Source organism: Carlito syrichta, unplaced genomic scaffold, assembly GCF_000164805.1.
Source record: "Carlito syrichta isolate Samal-C Ts95f unplaced genomic scaffold, Tarsius_syrichta-2.0.1 Scaffold301673, whole genome shotgun sequence".
Classification (NCBI taxonomy): Eukaryota; Metazoa; Chordata; class Mammalia; order Primates; family Tarsiidae; genus Carlito; species Carlito syrichta.
The window spans coordinates 378,439-396,739 of NW_007245769.1; the positions used below are offsets into that span (position 1 = coordinate 378,439).

Consider the following 18,301-nt stretch of genomic DNA (forward strand, 5'->3'; position numbering starts at 1 on the left):
TAGAGATGAGGTCTCGCTGCCCAGGTGGGTCTCAAATCCGCAGGCTCAGGCAATCCACTCACCTCAGCCTCCCAAAAATGTGGGATTATAGGCTGAGCCACTGAGCCCGGCTAACCTTTATTTTTAAAGTTAAGTCTTTAACAATTAACATAGCTCTGGTATTCTTTTGACTTATAATTATAAGAAAGAAATAAAATATGTACTGTTTCTTACTTTTGGCATTCATCCAAGGCTAGCACATGTGGGTGGTCATCCTCTGACATAGTGATGACTGCTTCCCTGTCAAACGCTCCAGGCCGAGTCTGGTCCACCGTATGTCTAGTGATGGATGAGGTGGTGGAGCTAGTCCAGTAAAGTGTATCCCAGGCTCTGTGATAGGCAAGTCCTTCCACAGAACCCACATCTGAGAAATGAAGAAAAGAAAGAAATTTACATTTTCATGGATATAAACGCATCTGGACAGAAAAAGCAACGTGTGTGTGTGTGTGTGTGTGTGTGTGTGTGTGTGTATGATTTTATCAACCATTTCTCCACAAGCTCTCCAAAACAAAAAGGTAGCAATTGTGAGGCCTACAGTTGATAGCTGATTATACATAGCAAAATATAGCTGTGAACTAACATATGTGTAATGGGAACAATTTTTGCAAAAATGTTATTAAAGACTTAATCCTCTCATTAAAAAGCAATTAAGTAATTGCCTTTTATTTAGAGAAATGGTGGCTCTCTCTTTTGCTTTTGGCATCCTAATTTTCCAAAACTTTTAGTATGCAACAATTTATAGACGCTTGAAAATTATACATCAGCGATAACATTTAGGTACAATCATAATGAGTTTTCTCTTGATACTGAAGATCTGGAGTTGTCAAGGAAAATCAAACACATCCCAAATTACAACAACATGAAAAATTCAAAATCCAATTTCATATTTGCAACTATCATACAATAGTAGATACTGTTTAAATAAGTTAATGTAGCAAATTGATTCTATTCAACTAATGTGATATAAAAACCAAACAAGAGAAAAAAAATTAATTGCCAGCTAAGGCATGCTTTAAATGTCAGAAAAAGATAAATGGTTGTATACAGATACTAACACACACACATATATATATGGCAAGGTGGAAAACAAAAGAAATTATTTGTTAAAATTGTGTTCCCAACTCTATGATAACATAGTAGAGTTGCTTTATTTCTTATAGACAAACTTTTAGCACATTCTTAAGTCCAATCAAATTATTAGTTTTCCTTTCACGTTAACTATTTTCCTCAGAATTATATAGCTATTTTATTTTTCATAGGCATGCTTTGAGTACATCTTTAAGTCTAACCAAATTATTACAGTTTTTCTTCAGGTTATCAGTTTTCCTCAGAATTATTATTCTTAGTATGTTAATTTAACAAAGGAAATATACACCCTTTGCAGTCATAACAAGAAATTAACATTACAACAGACTGAGCTTTTCTCTTGTTTTTTCTCTCAAGGAATCTCTAAAAGGAATTATTCAGCTCCTGTAAAAATAGGCAGATGAAAGGACTATTTTCAAGTTTAAGATGGGTAGGTTAAATATTTAGTTTTAGGGGGGTCAATAGGACTTTGTGAGAGTGCAAAATAATAATTAAAGCCTTTGAACAAGTTTCTTTCATGTGATTAATTTTTTGTCATATGTTTCTTTTTCTACTTACAGCACAAAAAAATCCAATAATAATGCAATGAATAGCTACCATTTATTGGTTGCTATCTATCTGCTAAAAACTGTGCATACTGCTTTGCATACATTATTTTATTATATATATATAAATCTGTGAAGTTTGTTTCATCCTTCCTTTTTTCTTAAAAAGAAAACTGAAACTTATGGCCACAGGAGAGTATTAAAGCAAGATTTTTAACCCCAGATCCATCTGCTTCCAAAAGCCTATGTTCTTAACAGCATCACTATTTGGAGATGAGTTTATAGCACCTATTACTTATTGTCAACCTATACCAATCTAGAACCAAACAAAAGATTCATTCATCTCAAATTGTTTGACTGTGAGAACTGTAAAAGTGGTGAATTACCATGAATAGCCTACTATCACACAGTCAACAAAACAGTCCACAAGGAATTATTAGGGGTCATGAGTATGGAAACCTAGGCTACCGAAGATGGAAAAAAAATTATAAAACAAAATCATGATAATATTGGTTAAGCTAATTTTATGTGATTCACACAGTGCTCCTATTTGGGTGGGAGGTTTATAATGGTTAAAGATGTTTCAGTTATTAATTAATAACTGAATTTATTCCACTGTATTTCTTGAAACTCCAAATCACTTCAAAAATGTGGTTAATCCTATTAGTAGTATTTACAGATTTGCACTTATTTTATCATTCACAAATATAATGAGAAATGACATAGCTCTGAAAAAATGCAAGCAAATGTATCTTCTCCAGTGACTCTGACACAGTTTTTTCTCCGGGTCACTTTCCCCTGCCAATTCAGGAAGAAACCACTTCTCTTCTATGGTTACCATAATTCCAGGGTTACTAGAGTGCACAATATATACTAAAGAGTACATAATACAACTTATTGTCTGGGTACAATGTCTTTCACTTTATTTTTTTTATAGATGACAACCTAAAAGTACACTTAATTACCACTCCATGCTATATTTTAAAATATTTAGGTAATGCATTTCTTTCTAAAAAAGACACAACTCCCTATAAAAAATGTATTTGCTATTAACAAAAAAATCAATTAAAACATAAGCCAAATTTTAAAACTATAGAAAATATTTTAATTGAGATAACATAAGACATTTCTCTCCATCTTATGGAGATATAACAAGTGTGGGGACATATGGAGTGTGAGTGTGTGTGTATGTGTGTGTGTGTGTGTGTGTGTGTGTGCATAAATGTGTGTTTGAACATTAAGATTCTACAATCAGTAGAACAGTCAGAATAAAAACTTTAAGTTACTGGTCTTTGCAGGTAATTATGTAGCTTGAAAATAAAAAGTAAAATGCCTATCTACCCAAACAGACCTGAAATATTGAGCAGAGTAAATCAATACAGAGTTAAACATTCTTGAAACTCAAGGATGCAGAATAGGCATAATTAAGAAAATAACTATAACAGCATTGCTTCAGAAACTCCATACTTTTCTCAGAGAGAAAGAATTATATTGAAAATGTAATGCATAACAGCAAAAATACCACCAGCTCTTCACCTCATGCATTTACCAAGACAAAAGAAAGAAAACCAATTTCCTTTCCTCCCACCCACCCTTGAGCAGGGAATTGGATGTGGCTAGGTATGAGTGAGATCCTCATGTGTTTTTGTAGAAGTAAAAAGAGGTTGACTCATCAAAACACACAAGTCAGTCCAATAACTCAGAACCATGGTACACCTTACTTTCTGGATTCTAGTTTCCACATCAATGGTAGGGAAATTGATTCTAATAGCTTAGCAGAGAAACCAACCACCATTCTGACAGCTACCCAAGGGACTTCACTTCAGAGAGAACACACCTTCGTCTCTTCACCACTGAGAAAGGGTGACAGCCCCCTCTTATCCTATACATTATTCTAAAGGCAGGACGAGGGCTTAGCAGATGGGAAAGGCAATGAAGGATTTCCTTGGTAGGGGACCACATGTACAAAGGCTCTGTTCTTCATCTGGCTGGGATAACAATCACAGATAAATCCAGTTGCAAAGTTAACAGAAAATAATACTAATCTCAAGTACACACTAGAACTTTAAAGTGTCGTAAGACCTATACTATTTTCTTACCTACTGGCTTGTTATCTAAAGTCAGAGTATCAGAGTAAAGCATTCAAATCTTGTTTGGAGGATGTAAGTTTCTTTGAACAGAGAAACAGTCTTGGTTTCCAACACAGGTACAGAGCTTAAAATAAGAGGTTTCTGGCCAACTGCAGTGGCTCAGGCCTGCAATCCCAGTACTTTGGGAAGTGGAAGTGAGAGAATTGCCTGAGCCCAGGGGGTCAACATCAACCTGGACAACTTGGTGAGACCTCATCTCTATGATAAGTAATAATAATAATAATAATTAGCCGGGCACAGTGGCATGCGCCTGTAGCACCAGCTACTTAAAAGGCTGAGCAGAAGGATCACCTGAACCCAGCAAGTCGAGACTGAAGTGGCAATGAGCAATGTCACTGCACTCCAGCCTGGGTGACAGAGTGAGAATCTGACTCGAAGAAAGAGAGGTTTCTGAATACAACATTCCATGCCTATCTTAACTTTATAGTTTCCAAGGAAACAGGATCCTGGGTCAATGTCACAATATAGATCTGACGTTGAACGCTTTACACACAGTACATATAACTATGCATCGCTTTAAGCCTAACAAAACACTACCTTATTTACATTTTGTCTAAATTCTACCATCTGTAAAAATCTTCAAAGAACTCTTGCTTTCTTGCATGTTTGCTTGTTTTTTGTGAGAGACACCATAGTTTTTCTAGTGAACAGTCTCCTTCATTGCAATGAACGAATAATTTGGCAGGTTAATTTGACGAAATTAAGTACTTTCTATTATAAAAATATTAAACAAACTAAAAACAGAAGAGACCTCCCTCGACTTGATAAAAGGAATTTAAAAACCCAAGGCTCACATTATATTTAGTAACAAAAAATGAATGTTTTTCCCCAGAGACTAGGAACACAATAAGAATGCCCACTCTTGCCCTAGGATTGCCTGAGGCCAAGAGTTCAAGACAAGCCTAGGCAACATAGTGAGATCTTATCTATACAAAAAAATCAAAAAATGTGCCTGTATTCCTAGCTACTCAGAGGCTGAGGCAAAAGAATCAGAGGCTGAGGCTTCCTGAACCCAGGAAGCTGAGGCTATGGTGAACCATAATCCTGCCACTGCACTCCAGTATGGGTGGCAGAACAAGATTATGTCTCCAAAAAAAAAAAAAAGAAAAAAAAAGAAATCAGTTGTATTTCAATAAAATAGCAATTAACAATTAAAAAATAAGATTAAGAAGAAAATTCCATTTATAATAGCATTTTAAAAAATAGAATAGCTAGGAATATCCTTAGCAAAAGAATTGTAAATTTTAAAACATACACATGAGAAACTACAGAACATTACTGAAAGAAACTAAAACAGATTTAAATAAATGGAAGGATACCCATGTTCATGGATTGAAAGGCTTAATATTGTGAAATGGCAATACTATTAAAAGAAATCTAAAGATCTAATGTAGTCTGTATAAAAATATCAACTGGCTTTTTTCCCAGAGATTGACAAATAAATCTTAAAATACATATGGAAATGCAAAGAATCCACAGTAGCCAAAACATTCTTGAAAAAAGAACTAAGCTAAGGGGGCGCAGGCTTCCTGATTTCAAACTTAGTACAAAGTTACAGTAACCACAACAGTGTGTATTATTATAAAGTTACAGTAACCACAACAGTGTGTATTATTATAAAAATAGACATACACATCTTGGAATAGATTTGATTATGCAGTAATAAACCTTTAAATTTGTGGTCAATTGATTTTTGACAAGAATACCAGAAAAATCCAATGAGAAAAATGTATCTCTTAAACATATAGTGTTCCTTCAATTGTATATCCACATGCAAAAGAATATGTTAGATCCCTTCTTCATTACACACACACACACACACACACACACACACACACACACAATGTACCTTATACCTAAATGTAGAGGAAGGTATACTATAAAACTCTTAGAATAAAATACAGGAGTAAATCATAACTTTCAATTAAGCAGAGAATTCTTAAAAACGACAAGAAAAGCACAAATGACAAAAGAAAAATAGATAAGTTAGAACTCATCAAAATTAAAAATTTCTATGCTTCAGTAAACGTCACCAAGAAAATAAAAGGTCAACCCTCGGAATGCGAGAAAACATTTGCAACGTATTTATATGACAATGGAATTGTATTTATGTACTTGGCAATAAGGTAACAATCCAATTGAAAAATGGGCAAAAAAACTTGAATAGCTATTTCTCCAAAGAAGGTATACAAATGGCTGAAAAACACATAAGAAATGCTCAACGTTATTAGACAACAGAGAATTGGAGATGGAAGTCACACTTCATAGCCACTATGATGGCTATAATAAAAATGATAATATATTTTTGCAAAGATGTGGTGGAACTCTTATACATTGCTGGTGGAAATGTAAAATGGAGCAGCCTCTTTGTAAAACAGTCTGGGATTTTTTTCAAAATGTTAAACATAGAGTTACCACATGACACAGCAATTTCACTGGTAAGTATATACCCAAGAGAAATGATAGCATCCACACGTACACAAATGTTCATAGCTGCCTTATTCAAAGTCACAAAAAAGCAGAAGTGATCCAAAGGTCAATAAACTGATGAATTGATCAATAAAATGTAATATATTTATACACAGAAGTATTAAACAATAAAAAATGAAGAACGGATATACACTAAAACATGAATGAGCCTTAAAATTATTACACTAAGTGAAAGAAGTCAGTCACAAAAGATCACTTATTATTTAATTTCATATACATGAAGTGTTTAGAATAGGCAAATCTTTGAAGACAGAGAGTAGTAATTGTCTGTAGTTAGGGGACATGGGGGGTGGCTGAAATAAGAGACTGCTAAATGGTATGATGCCTTCGGGAATGGGGAGGGGTGGGGAAAATGTTTTAAATTGAAGGTTGTGATGATTCACAACTCTATGAATATACTAAAAACCACAAAATTGTGCACTTCAAATGGTTCAGTTTTATATGTGAACTATATCTCAATAAAGTACATCTGAAGCTGTCTTGACAGAAATGTAAAAAATTATGAAAAAATAGACATTAACGAATTAGGCAAATTTAAGTTCTAATTTGACAAATACTGTTATTTCTATTAAGATTCTAGCCACAGGGTTGTTGTCAGGTCCACAAGAGACTCCCCAACAATCAGTCAATCAATTAATCTCTTATATATATAGGGAATATATATGAAAAGGAAAATAATCCAGTTAATCATTTGCAAAACACTCTAATATGGTCGACTCAAGAGAAATTACCAGGTATTTAGATACCCTCCAATATTTCTACTGGCTAATAACTGAACCATATTCATATAATCACATACCTTAAAATAACATTGCATGATGTTGCCTTGTTTGTATACTATATCATATAGAAATATGTAGACATTTCTATATCATATATATTTATATATATTTATATATCATATAAATAAGTGTATATACATTTATATATTTATTTATATATAAATGTACACATACATTTATATATCCTATACATTTATATATACAGTTATATACTGTATACATTTTTATATCACATATATAAAAATGTGCACTTCAAGACAACATTATACAAAGTTATTTTAAAGTATGTGACCATATGGATATGGTTCAGTTGTTAGCCAGGGATATTTTGGAGGAAATCTAAATACCTGGTAATTTCTTTTGAGTCTACCTTATTAGAATGCTTTATAAGTGACTTACTGGATTATTTTCCTTGTCTTAACTATTTAATTGATAAATGCAATGTAATTCAATGTGGACTGCTCACTATGAGTTAGACTACCACTCTTCTGGTTTGAAAATTTTGAGCCCTTTCTGATTTTTCTCCCACATCAATAAATACATGAATATGTACAATAAAATTATTATCTAAAATTTCACTCAGATATAGAATTTTATTTGTATTTCCTCATTTTGTTTAAGGCCTTTAACAAATCTCATACCCAAACTGATATGTGCCAGCAGGTAAAGGATAGAATCTGAACAACCAAATGGCCCATTACTGACCATAAAATATTTGAAGTGTCAACACTGATCATATTTAACAATAGCAATAACCTTTACCTGAACACTTTACCCTAAATCATTCTATTCATAAATCTTTTAAGTTAATAAACTCAACCTCTTTTTCACCAGTCTAATTTATTAAAAATTAAACAAACTAAATAAATCTACATTATGATCTAAAAATTTAAACAAGTGCTTCAACTGGAAATAAATATCATTATTTTTTGTCAGTGAACACCTGGAAAACTCAGAGAATCTACTAAAAAACTATTGATTTAGTTTATTTAATAAGCAAATGAACCAAAATCAATAGTTGCAATATGTACAAAAAAAATAACCAGTTAGAATATACAATGGAAAGAGGATCCAACCCAAGTGATCACTAATCCTGTGGGTTCCAGTGAATGAACATCTCTATAAAACTGCACCATTCTTGCCCATCTGAATTTGAATCTTCTTGTGGCCAAAGCATTGCAATCATGCTACTTTCCATGATTGCAGATTCGTTAACTTTAGACTTCTGCTGTTCTAAAAATTGAGATCCAACACCTTCAAAGGGTTTGAGTAGAGACAACACTATCCTGCTTTCGCTTTCGTTCTTTTTGTCCTACATAGCAATAACACATTTTTTCCAATTTCAAATATGTTTGCAGAGATGCAACTCTATTTTTAACAAAGAAAAGCTTTATTAATATCCCTCAAGCAGTTTTAATTCCCTGAACCAGAGCATCTCAAAAATTTCCATGTCAGAAGACAGTCTTTGCTTTGTATTGCATAACAAAAGAGGTCTGTTTATTTGGTTTTCCCAAAACAAAGAAACTATTTGCTCTAAAAGAGTTCTGAAGCTGACTAATACAGCTTGAAACTTTTAAGTGACGTTATTTATTTATATATTTGTTTATATTTGACCTTACTCAGTGTTTTTTGTTTGTTTGTTTTTGTCTTTTTCAGGTTAAAAAATATTTGATATCTAAGTTTCAGCCAGGACTCTCGATTCAGCTAAAAATTATACAAACTCAGTTATGTTTCTTTTTTTTTTTAATAATCAATATTTTTTTATTATGATGTTGTGGGGTACAGTTAAGGGTTAGGTATACAAATATGTTTCCTTCAGGCACCCTATTGATTAGAGGTGCCTCCCCATCCAATTATCTCTATCTCATGACACTATTACTAGAAGCAAAGAAATGATTGAGCATATGTGTGATATCCTTGTTTCAATCTTTTCAGAGCTACCACAGACAAGCGCTGATTTAAGATAATATTGGTATGCCCAGGGCTGTCAGAGAAGAGCATGAACTCCAAAGTGCCTAAAACTCTCAGGTATGTCATGCTTCACCCTCCAGGAAAAGGCTAGGGGATCAGAAATATACAACCACTCTTCAATAAGTATGACTAGAAAGTGACTTAAAATCCATCCATGTTTCCTTCGTGAGAAAGTAAGCTAAATCTTTAGGCCAAGCTACAAACCAGAACGTTCCTGAGAAAAAAAGAGTGTCTGCCAATTTCCAGGTGCCTGGTTAAAATCTATCATTTTCTTTTTCCAGTTCAGTTTCCATGGGCAACATGGTTGGTTCCATGTTTTTGCTATTGTGAATAGAGTTGCAATAAACATTCGTGTGCAGGTATCTTCTTTGTAGAATAATTTGAGTTCCCCCGGGTATGTTCCCAATAGAGAATAGAAATCTCCAGACTGGTTTCCAGAGAGGTGGTACATATACACAATGGAATATTATGCAGCCATAAAGAACGACAAATATATGGATTTAGCAGCAACCTGGATGGATTTGGAGTCGATCATACTCAGTGATTTATCACAGAAACAAAGAACAGAGTTCCATATGTTCTTATTTATAAGAACCTTGAATAATTATTAATGCTATAAGAAAGTGATTGGCGGTAATGGGAAACTGTTGGTGGGGGGATGGGATTGGCAGTTGAGGGAAACTGTTAGGGGAGGGAAGGGCATACCTCATCAGCAGGGGTACCTGCATGATCAATGTTTGTATACCTAACCCTGAATTTTATCCCACATCTTTACAATAAAAATTAAAAACAAAAACAACAACAAAAATTTATTTTCCTTAGTCAATTCACACAATGCAAAACAATCTCAACAGAGATTTGCTTATAACCAGAATAGATAATAATCCCATAGGGTAATTTGAGAGAAATTAGGAAGCCAAGATCCAGGTGTCCTTTCAAGTTTCTCACATCCTGTTATTAACATATTCCCTTGGTTTAAGGCTGTCTCCAAGTTTTCTTTGCTTAATAGTCCTTGTAAATAATATTCTTTGGAGAATAACCTCCAAAATTATTGATGATTTGATACTTTATTATGTGTTTTTTATTCTATTATATTTAATGAGGCAGAAAATGAGGACTTTTTTTTTTTGAGTTGGAGTCTCACTCTGTCACCCAGACTGGAGTGCAGTGGCCGCTCCCGGCCACCGCAGCCTCGACCTGCTGGGCTCCGGCCATCCTTCCGCCTCAGCCTTCCAAGTAGCCGGAATTACAGGCACGCACCACCACGCCCGGCTGATTTTTTTGATTTATTGTAGAGATGAAGTCTCGCTGCCCAGGAGGGTCTCGAACCCGCGGGCTCAGGCAATCCATTCACCTCAGCCTCCCAAAGGCGTGGGATTACAGGCTGAGCCACCGAGCCCGGCTAAAATGAGGACTTTTTAATGCAGAAGAAAATCTTCAAAAACACAGTTTTGAGAGAGACATAGACATGAGTGCTTTAGGGAATCTCAAAATAGAAGTATACATGAGCCTTGAGCAGACATGCAGCATCAGATACAAAGGATAAGATTTTCTCTAGTAATAAATATGTCATTTCATTTTAATATATTTCCTGGATATTTGTCAATTATACATGTGTGTGTGTGTGTGTGTGTGTGTGTGTGTGTGTGTGTGTGTGTGTGTGTGTATGTGTGTGTGTGTATATATATATATGGTTTCACTCTGTTGCTCAGACCAGAGTGCAGTGGCACCAAAGGGCTAACTACACTCAAACTACTCCTGGGCTAAACCAATCCTCTTGCTTCAGCTTCCTGAGTAGCTGAAGTACAGGCGCACACAACCACACCCAACTAACTTTTCTTTTAATTTAATTTTTGTAGAGATAGGGGTCTCACTATGATGTCTAAGCTGATCTCAAATTTCTGACCTCCAGTAATCCTTCCATCTTCCCAAAACTGTGCAACTTTAATTAATGAATGAAGTGCATACAATTAATTAGACAGAACATATAGCTTCTATTGCTATCATGATTCTGAGCTCTTATGATTCCTATCCTAGAATGAACATGTGTTCTCTAAATTGAATGCAGCCAAGAGCTGTAACAATGTTGACATCTGCTCCAGAAATATAGTATTTCATACAGCCATTAATGCATTTCATCTTTTTTTTCTTTCTTTCAATTCTGTTCTTCCCTCTTTAGAAATTAGGTCTAGAACTACCAGCAGTCTTTTTTTCCCATCACTTTGCTTCTGATTTGAGGGACACATGTGCTCCTCAGTCTTCTCTGAGTCTGCCTTCTGGTTAAATTTTTTAAAAATAATATCCCTCAGTTCTTGATTTCAGAACTTCACTCTGACTTAAATCAGTGCCATCCCTTCTATGCTATTCTGAAATTTTATCTGCTTCAGCTTCTCTGCTTTCTCCTGCTGATGGATGTCTGTATGGTCAATTGGAGTGGAGGACACATTATTTTAAGCATTCTTTGCTGCTTTTCTAGTTTTTGGTGTTTTGAAGCTATTGAGTTAGTTGCTTGGTCTTAAATGTAGGAGCCTTCAATGCGAGTATTCCTTTCACAAGCATTTCACATATAGTAGCTCATCCTGTTCAGAAAAGCTGAAGTAGTCATCTGTTGGAACTACAGAAATACTAAGCAAAAATATACAGTAATATATCTTTTCTGAGGAGATATATTTTCAATTTTAATTTGAGCATGAAATGCTTTATAGAATAATATAATTTTATATAGGCATTTACTTTTAGATTTTAGAGCTGCTGTTATCAGGAATCCAAGAAGAAATTAATGAGATTAACAGTCACCAGATTAATAGAATCCAAATGTTAAAGCATTATGATTGTAGATTGCTTGAAAACATTGAGATTTATTATAGCATTGATCTAGTGAATTTACCTACTTGATAATGTGAGTATAAATTCATTTACATTATCAAGTACGTAAATTCACTAGCTCAATGTCATAATAAATCTCTCGTTTCACAATTTTTGAATTTATTGACTTTTTCTATTGTTAATATTTAAAATATATATATTTATTTTTGACAGAACCACAAAGTTAGATAGAAAAATAAAATGGTGAAATCAGTTAATATTTGCAAGTTTTCCAGAGTACTTTCTACTGATATTAAAATTCATCATCAGAAGCAATCCCCTTAACTTTCCATTGAACCTACAAACCTATTGTTATCGAACCTTGCTCCTTCCTTTCCAGAGTAACAAGTGCTTATCTTCCTTACAAGGAAATGGGCTACACATGCCCTGGATTTTATTGTTCTCTTTAACCTTACCAAGGTTTCTGCTTTTTTCGACATCATAAAGACCTCCCATTTTGCTGGATGACCTTCATAATACACGAAGTTACAGTCCACAACTCTTCCAGCTACTAACTTCATTCTTTGCTTTCTTCAATGATAAACTTCTCAAAGGAGTTTTTAAATATTCTGTCCTCATTTCTCCTTCAACTTTAATTCATTAACGTCTGATTTTTTTCCTCAGCAACTACATTAAAGCTACTCTTCATGTGATAACACAGGAATTAGTAATTGGTAATAATAAAAAACTAGCAATTTTTTATAGCTAAATTCAATGCATTCTTTCTTCATCATACTTAATCACTTAAAGCTGTCGACTGTCCTTCTTGAAACCCTTTCAAGAGTTGTTCTTTTGGTGTTGCTGCTGCTGTTTTGTCTTTAACACACTCTGTTCTGTTTTTCTCGTGTTACATGAATATCTATTTTTCAGTTTCAGTTGCCAGCGATTCCTCCATGCAACCTCTAATTGTAAATATTAAGGTTTTATTTAGTGTCTTCTCTTCCTTTTCTTCTCTTTTCCATATTTGATCTCTTCTATTTCCATGACATTAAATATCATCTATATGCTTTTATTTCTAGTCTTCTCTTCTAATTTAATTTAATACTTATACCCAACCATAAACTAATACATTTTGGAGTGTCTCAATATTTCATATAAAATATGTAAATAGAATAAAAAATGTTATCTATATAAACAGTATTCATCCAGTTACTCAATCTAGAAACCTAGCAATCTCTTTAAAATCTCCTTTCCTTACTTTTTTTGCATATCACCCATCAGTAAATGCTTTTAATTTTATCACCAAAGCACATTTTGATTTTTCCATTTTGTTTTCCATTTTCACTCTCATCAGTGTCATCACCTGTTGCCTGAAACTTGGTCCTTAAATAGGTTTCCAAATGTTATTTTTGTCAAATTGATCCATTCTCCATTCAGCAACAGAAGGTGATCTTAAAGCATGTATCATATGTCTGCCCTGCTTAAAATTCTTGAATGATATTCTATCACATTTAGAATAAAATTTGATTTAGTCCCTGTAGCATCTTCAATTTCATCTCAGGGTTCTGTCCCCACTTTATTTATTATACCCTGGCTCCAGGGGTCTTCTTTTAAAGGCTTATATTTATAGAAACGTACAGGCTTTTTTCTGGGCACATGTAGTTTTCTCTGCCTTTCTCTTTCCCACATCTGATATCCCTTTGCCCATTCTCTAACCTAATTCTTTTCCTTTGTTTCTTGCTTATTTCCTTCAGAAAGTATTAGATTTTTATTTGATGTTTGTGCTGTTTTTGTTTGTCTCATCCCACTAGAATGAGAACAGGGAAGATGACTATCTTGTTTTCAGTTGTATTTCACAGACTGAGCAAAGTTCCAGGCACAGGGCAAGCAAGTGAAATTATCTGTAGAATAAACCGATACATATTTTTAATCCATTGAATGTAGGGTCTGTGTACTTATGCTTTAATTTTTATAAGCGCAAAACCTAGTATATTGGAGAAGCTTTTATAGTAATAAGAGCATGAACTCCAGTTTCAAATAGTGTCTTTGCATCTCTGCACTATCACTTTACTAACCTTTCTGTATTTTTGCTTCTTTGTCTGTAATATGGAAATCCCTTGGCTGTAATTTGGTACTAGCAATTGTATCAAATTCATAAAACATTTGTAATAATTATATGAGTTAGAATATGTATAGTATTTAGAACAGCACATAGCACAGAGTAAGGGCTCAATATATGTCAGCATTGTTATTATTATTATTGCATGGCACTGCACAAGTCTGCAGCCCATTATGCTAAACAATGTTGATTCTCTGTTGGATAAGTCATCATCCCATTTGTCCACATGTAGAATACTAGAAATAATAGCAATTATGTGAGTCAGCTTTTGGACTCTAAGTGGCTATTATCTATATCTACATTTGTAAATATAATTTTATTTTTATTATAAGAAGTAGGGCTCCAGTTTTTTATTCTCATTCCTTGGAATAAGCTCAGCCATCTGAACTATTTACTGTTGTAGGATGCCAATATGAATATTTGATGATTTTTTTAGGTGGAGAAGTGGTGGAACTACTGAAAGATGTAAATGTTAGAAAATTTCAAATTTTGCTAATATAATGTGGAAAAGTCAAGGATAGAAAAACATAGGCAAGGAAATTAAAACAGGACTATAGGTGATATTTTAAAAAAGAGATACAAGCTAATAAAGCAGGAAAATAGAAAATGGCTATTAAAGAAGGTAAGGACCATAAAATAAGACTCAATTCTCTATAGTCAATCTTTACAAGGAAAAAGAGTAAGTACTGAAATTTTAAAAATTTAAGAGATGAATAGAAACATTTCAACTCTAGGAAATTAATAGTGAACTTTGATATTCAACTCAAAGTGAAAAGAGTGAGAATCTTATTCAAATAACAAAATATTTATCCTCTCATCTTTTAAACCATTTGATAATGTCAGAATTTTATGTTTGTTACATAAATATAATAAACGTATTACACAAAAATATTGTGTGCTACCTGTGTACACATAAACTATTAAATACCATAAGGCATGAAAAAAAAATTTGGCCTACCAACTACTAATAATATCAATAAGAAATATTAAGACTAATCCTGAATTGTACCCCACATCTTTAAAATCAATCAATCAATCAATTAATCAATCAACAAATTTGTAAAGAGAAACACTAAGGCTCATCTTATAAAAAATTTCTTATTCAAATATGGCTTAAATAAATAAAATTGACCTTAAAATGTTTAAATGCAGTGGAAAGGCATATAAATGTAAACATAACTAAGGTTTAAAACAAAATTAAGAGTGTTAAATTTTGTAAACAATCCCAATCATGGGTATTTATAAAGATAATTATTTATTGACTCCCTACTCTGTACCCAACCATGAAAGAAGGAGATACAAAAAAGGAAAATCCTAGACTCTACTAGAAGAAAAAATTTCTTGTTAAGTGCCAAGTAATATGGTACAGATTTTAAGAGGCATAATAATTCAGAAAAATGTATGCCACTTTTCTGAACAAGTTTGTACTATACTTTTCCTTCAATCTCACAGGCATTCCAATAAAAGTATCTACCGATTTCCACTAACTCTCTAATGCTAATCATTTGTGTTTTTTTAATTCATTTTTTGATTATATTTCTCAACAGCATTAATTTCTACATTCATGTCTAGGAAATTTTTTCCTTTTTAATCTCCCTAATTATTTTGTTTATCTCTATTCCCATCATTCTTTCTTTTTTTTTTTTGGAGTTGCAGTCTCACTCTGTCGCCCAGACTGGAGGAGTGTAGTGGCTGCTCCCGGTCACCGCAGCCTCGACCTGCTGGGCTCCGGCGATCCTTCCATCTCAGCCTTCTGAATAGCCGGAATTACAGGCGTGCGCTACTATGCCCAGCTGATTTTTTTGATTTACTGTAGAGATGAGGTCTCACCAAGTTGCCCAGGCAGATCTCGAACCCACGGGCTCGGGCAATCCACTCACCTCAGCCTCCCAAAGCGTGGGATTACAGGCTGAGCCACCGAGCCAGGCTCCCAACATTCTTAATAATTTAAAATAAGACATTATATTTATTTATCCTCAGAATGTGTCAACTAAGAATTTCCATACTTAACAAGTCACATCAGCAATGCCTCCTCTGTGTCTAAACTTGGTTTGCAATCTCTCTCATCCTTTACTTTTATCATCGTTAGCATTGTTATGACTGAATTTAATCCTTGTTTGTACCTCAGTGTCTGAGCACTTGATTTGTCTTTAATCATACAATTAGTAGTCATGTTGGTCCTATGATAGTTGGCCTACCAAAAAATTAACAACAAAGTCATTGATTTTCATGATGTCCTACTGCTAGCCTCAATTCTTATGCCTCTCTATAAACTATAATTTCCATCATGCTGAATCATTCCTCAATTTACTTTTTGCACTTCTCTTTAGGAAGTAGAAGATTATTCAAGAAAGATTATTCAAGATTATTCAAGAAAGATGAATGCTGTAGTTGTTATCCTGACAGCATTCATAATTTAAAAATCATGTTTTAATCCCAAAATTTAGTTGCTAATTTATAAATTCATTCAAAGGGTTAATATCTGGGACTGCACAAACCAAAATCTAAGAATTACAACCAATTAATGCATAAGATAATGTGATTTTAATATATATATATTAAAAATGTTGCCTTCTTAAACATGCTTCATGTATAAATGATTCAAGTATATATTATTTCTTAATGTTGATGCCAAAATTTGTTAACTGGTTATAATTTTTAAAATATACTGGTTGAAAATTATTTTATCAAACTACATTTTAGGAATCAAAATTTTATACCTAATAATTTATGAAACACAGTCAACAATTGTATCCTCTACTTATACTATCAGTTCATATTATACTATGTCTTATATGATTTCTTTTATCGGTCAATGATAATAAATCTTGGATGCCATTTGTCCACTTCAATCACTCTGTGAAAACTGAAAGAAGTAGCAACACTAACTTCCATCAGTCTTGTTTAACAAAAAATAATAGTTAAAATTTATAGTGCAGTCGGGCTTGGTGGCTCAGCCTGTAATCCTGCACTTTAGGAGGCTGAGGTGAGTGGGTTGCCTGAGCCCGTGGGTTCGAGACCCACCTGGGCAGCGAGACTTCATCTCTACAATAAATCAAAAAATTAGCCGGGCGGTAGCACACGCCTGTAATTCTGGCTTCTTGGAAGGCTGAGGCGGAAGGATCGCTGGAGCCCAGTAGGTCGAGGTCACGGTGGCTGGGAGCATGCCACTGCAACTCCAGTCTGGGATGACAGAGTGAGACTTCAACTCAAAAAAAAAAAAAAAAAGAAAGAAAGAAAATGTAAAAAATAAATAAAAGAAAATTTATAGTTTATATATGAGGTATGCATGTGCTAATTCTAACCTGTCTCACAGGTTCATGATGTGGGGACTCAGAAATCACATAAAATAAAATATCTAATTGATAGCTAGTATTTATTTATTAAGCACTTACTATGTGCTCAGAACTATTTAAAGAATTTACATTATTTAATCCAAGGACTCAACATCTGCTTGGTTATCACTCTGTTTTTTCTCTTGTTGGTCTAACTGAACAAGTATTGTGTCCATTTTACCTCAAACTTCTGGAACACAAAAGCAGAACATAAGAATCTTAAGTTGTATATTGCTTTGAAGAATACCACACAGATCACTGTAACTGAATTTCATGAAAATGGCAAAATGGAAACTTAGGGGAGAGTTTTACTAAGTAGAAATAGAGTACTTATCAACAAATCTAGTTATAAAATAGATTTATTATGAAAATCAAAATCAGCATGTCAATGTGATCCAGTTAGTTTAACAAGTCTTTTCTATTCAGATAAAATGATAGATAACATTCAAATTTTTAAGAAAATAATTATAATTTTTCTTTATAAAATTTTAAAAGTTCTCCTTTGATAAATCTACATCCTCCATATTTGTATTTATTGTTTCCTTGAAGTAACCATCTGATCCATCAAAATCCTACTTAAGTAGGAAGACTACTTCAATTATGGTGGACTCTCTTTTTATTTTTTAAATATGAGAAATAAACAAATAGGTAGCCAGTAGACTAAAAGTGTATTATAAGCGTAAGAAATCCTTTGCCCTAAATTCTGGTAACTCTGGTTTTTGCCTTTTGACTTTCTTCAAAGACTTGCAGTGCTAAAAATAATTTCTGTTTATTTGAATTTTTATTCTGAAAGTATATACTAGCTTTAAACATTTATTTGCCAACTTTATTAATATTTACTTTTCAGTTATAATAAGTAGAAAAAGGAGATGTTGAAATATTTATGGTCAAAATTCTATCAGATGCATAGATTAAAGAATAAAACATATTTTGTTTTAAAATATTACAAAACAAGTTAACACAGGGGAAAATAAAAATT

General features: G+C 33.4%; 1 protein-coding gene across 1 annotated transcript in view; it reads right to left on the reverse strand.

The window, feature by feature from the left end:
* Positions 1-18,301, reverse strand: part of LRP1B (LDL receptor related protein 1B) — a 1,912,798-nt gene that overhangs the window by 356,902 nt on the left and 1,537,595 nt on the right. Inside the window, exon 42 of the mRNA XM_008055101.2 lies at positions 214-403. Coding sequence (XP_008053292.1) covers positions 214-403 — 190 coding nt within the window. The remainder of the gene's footprint in view (positions 1-213; positions 404-18,301) is intronic.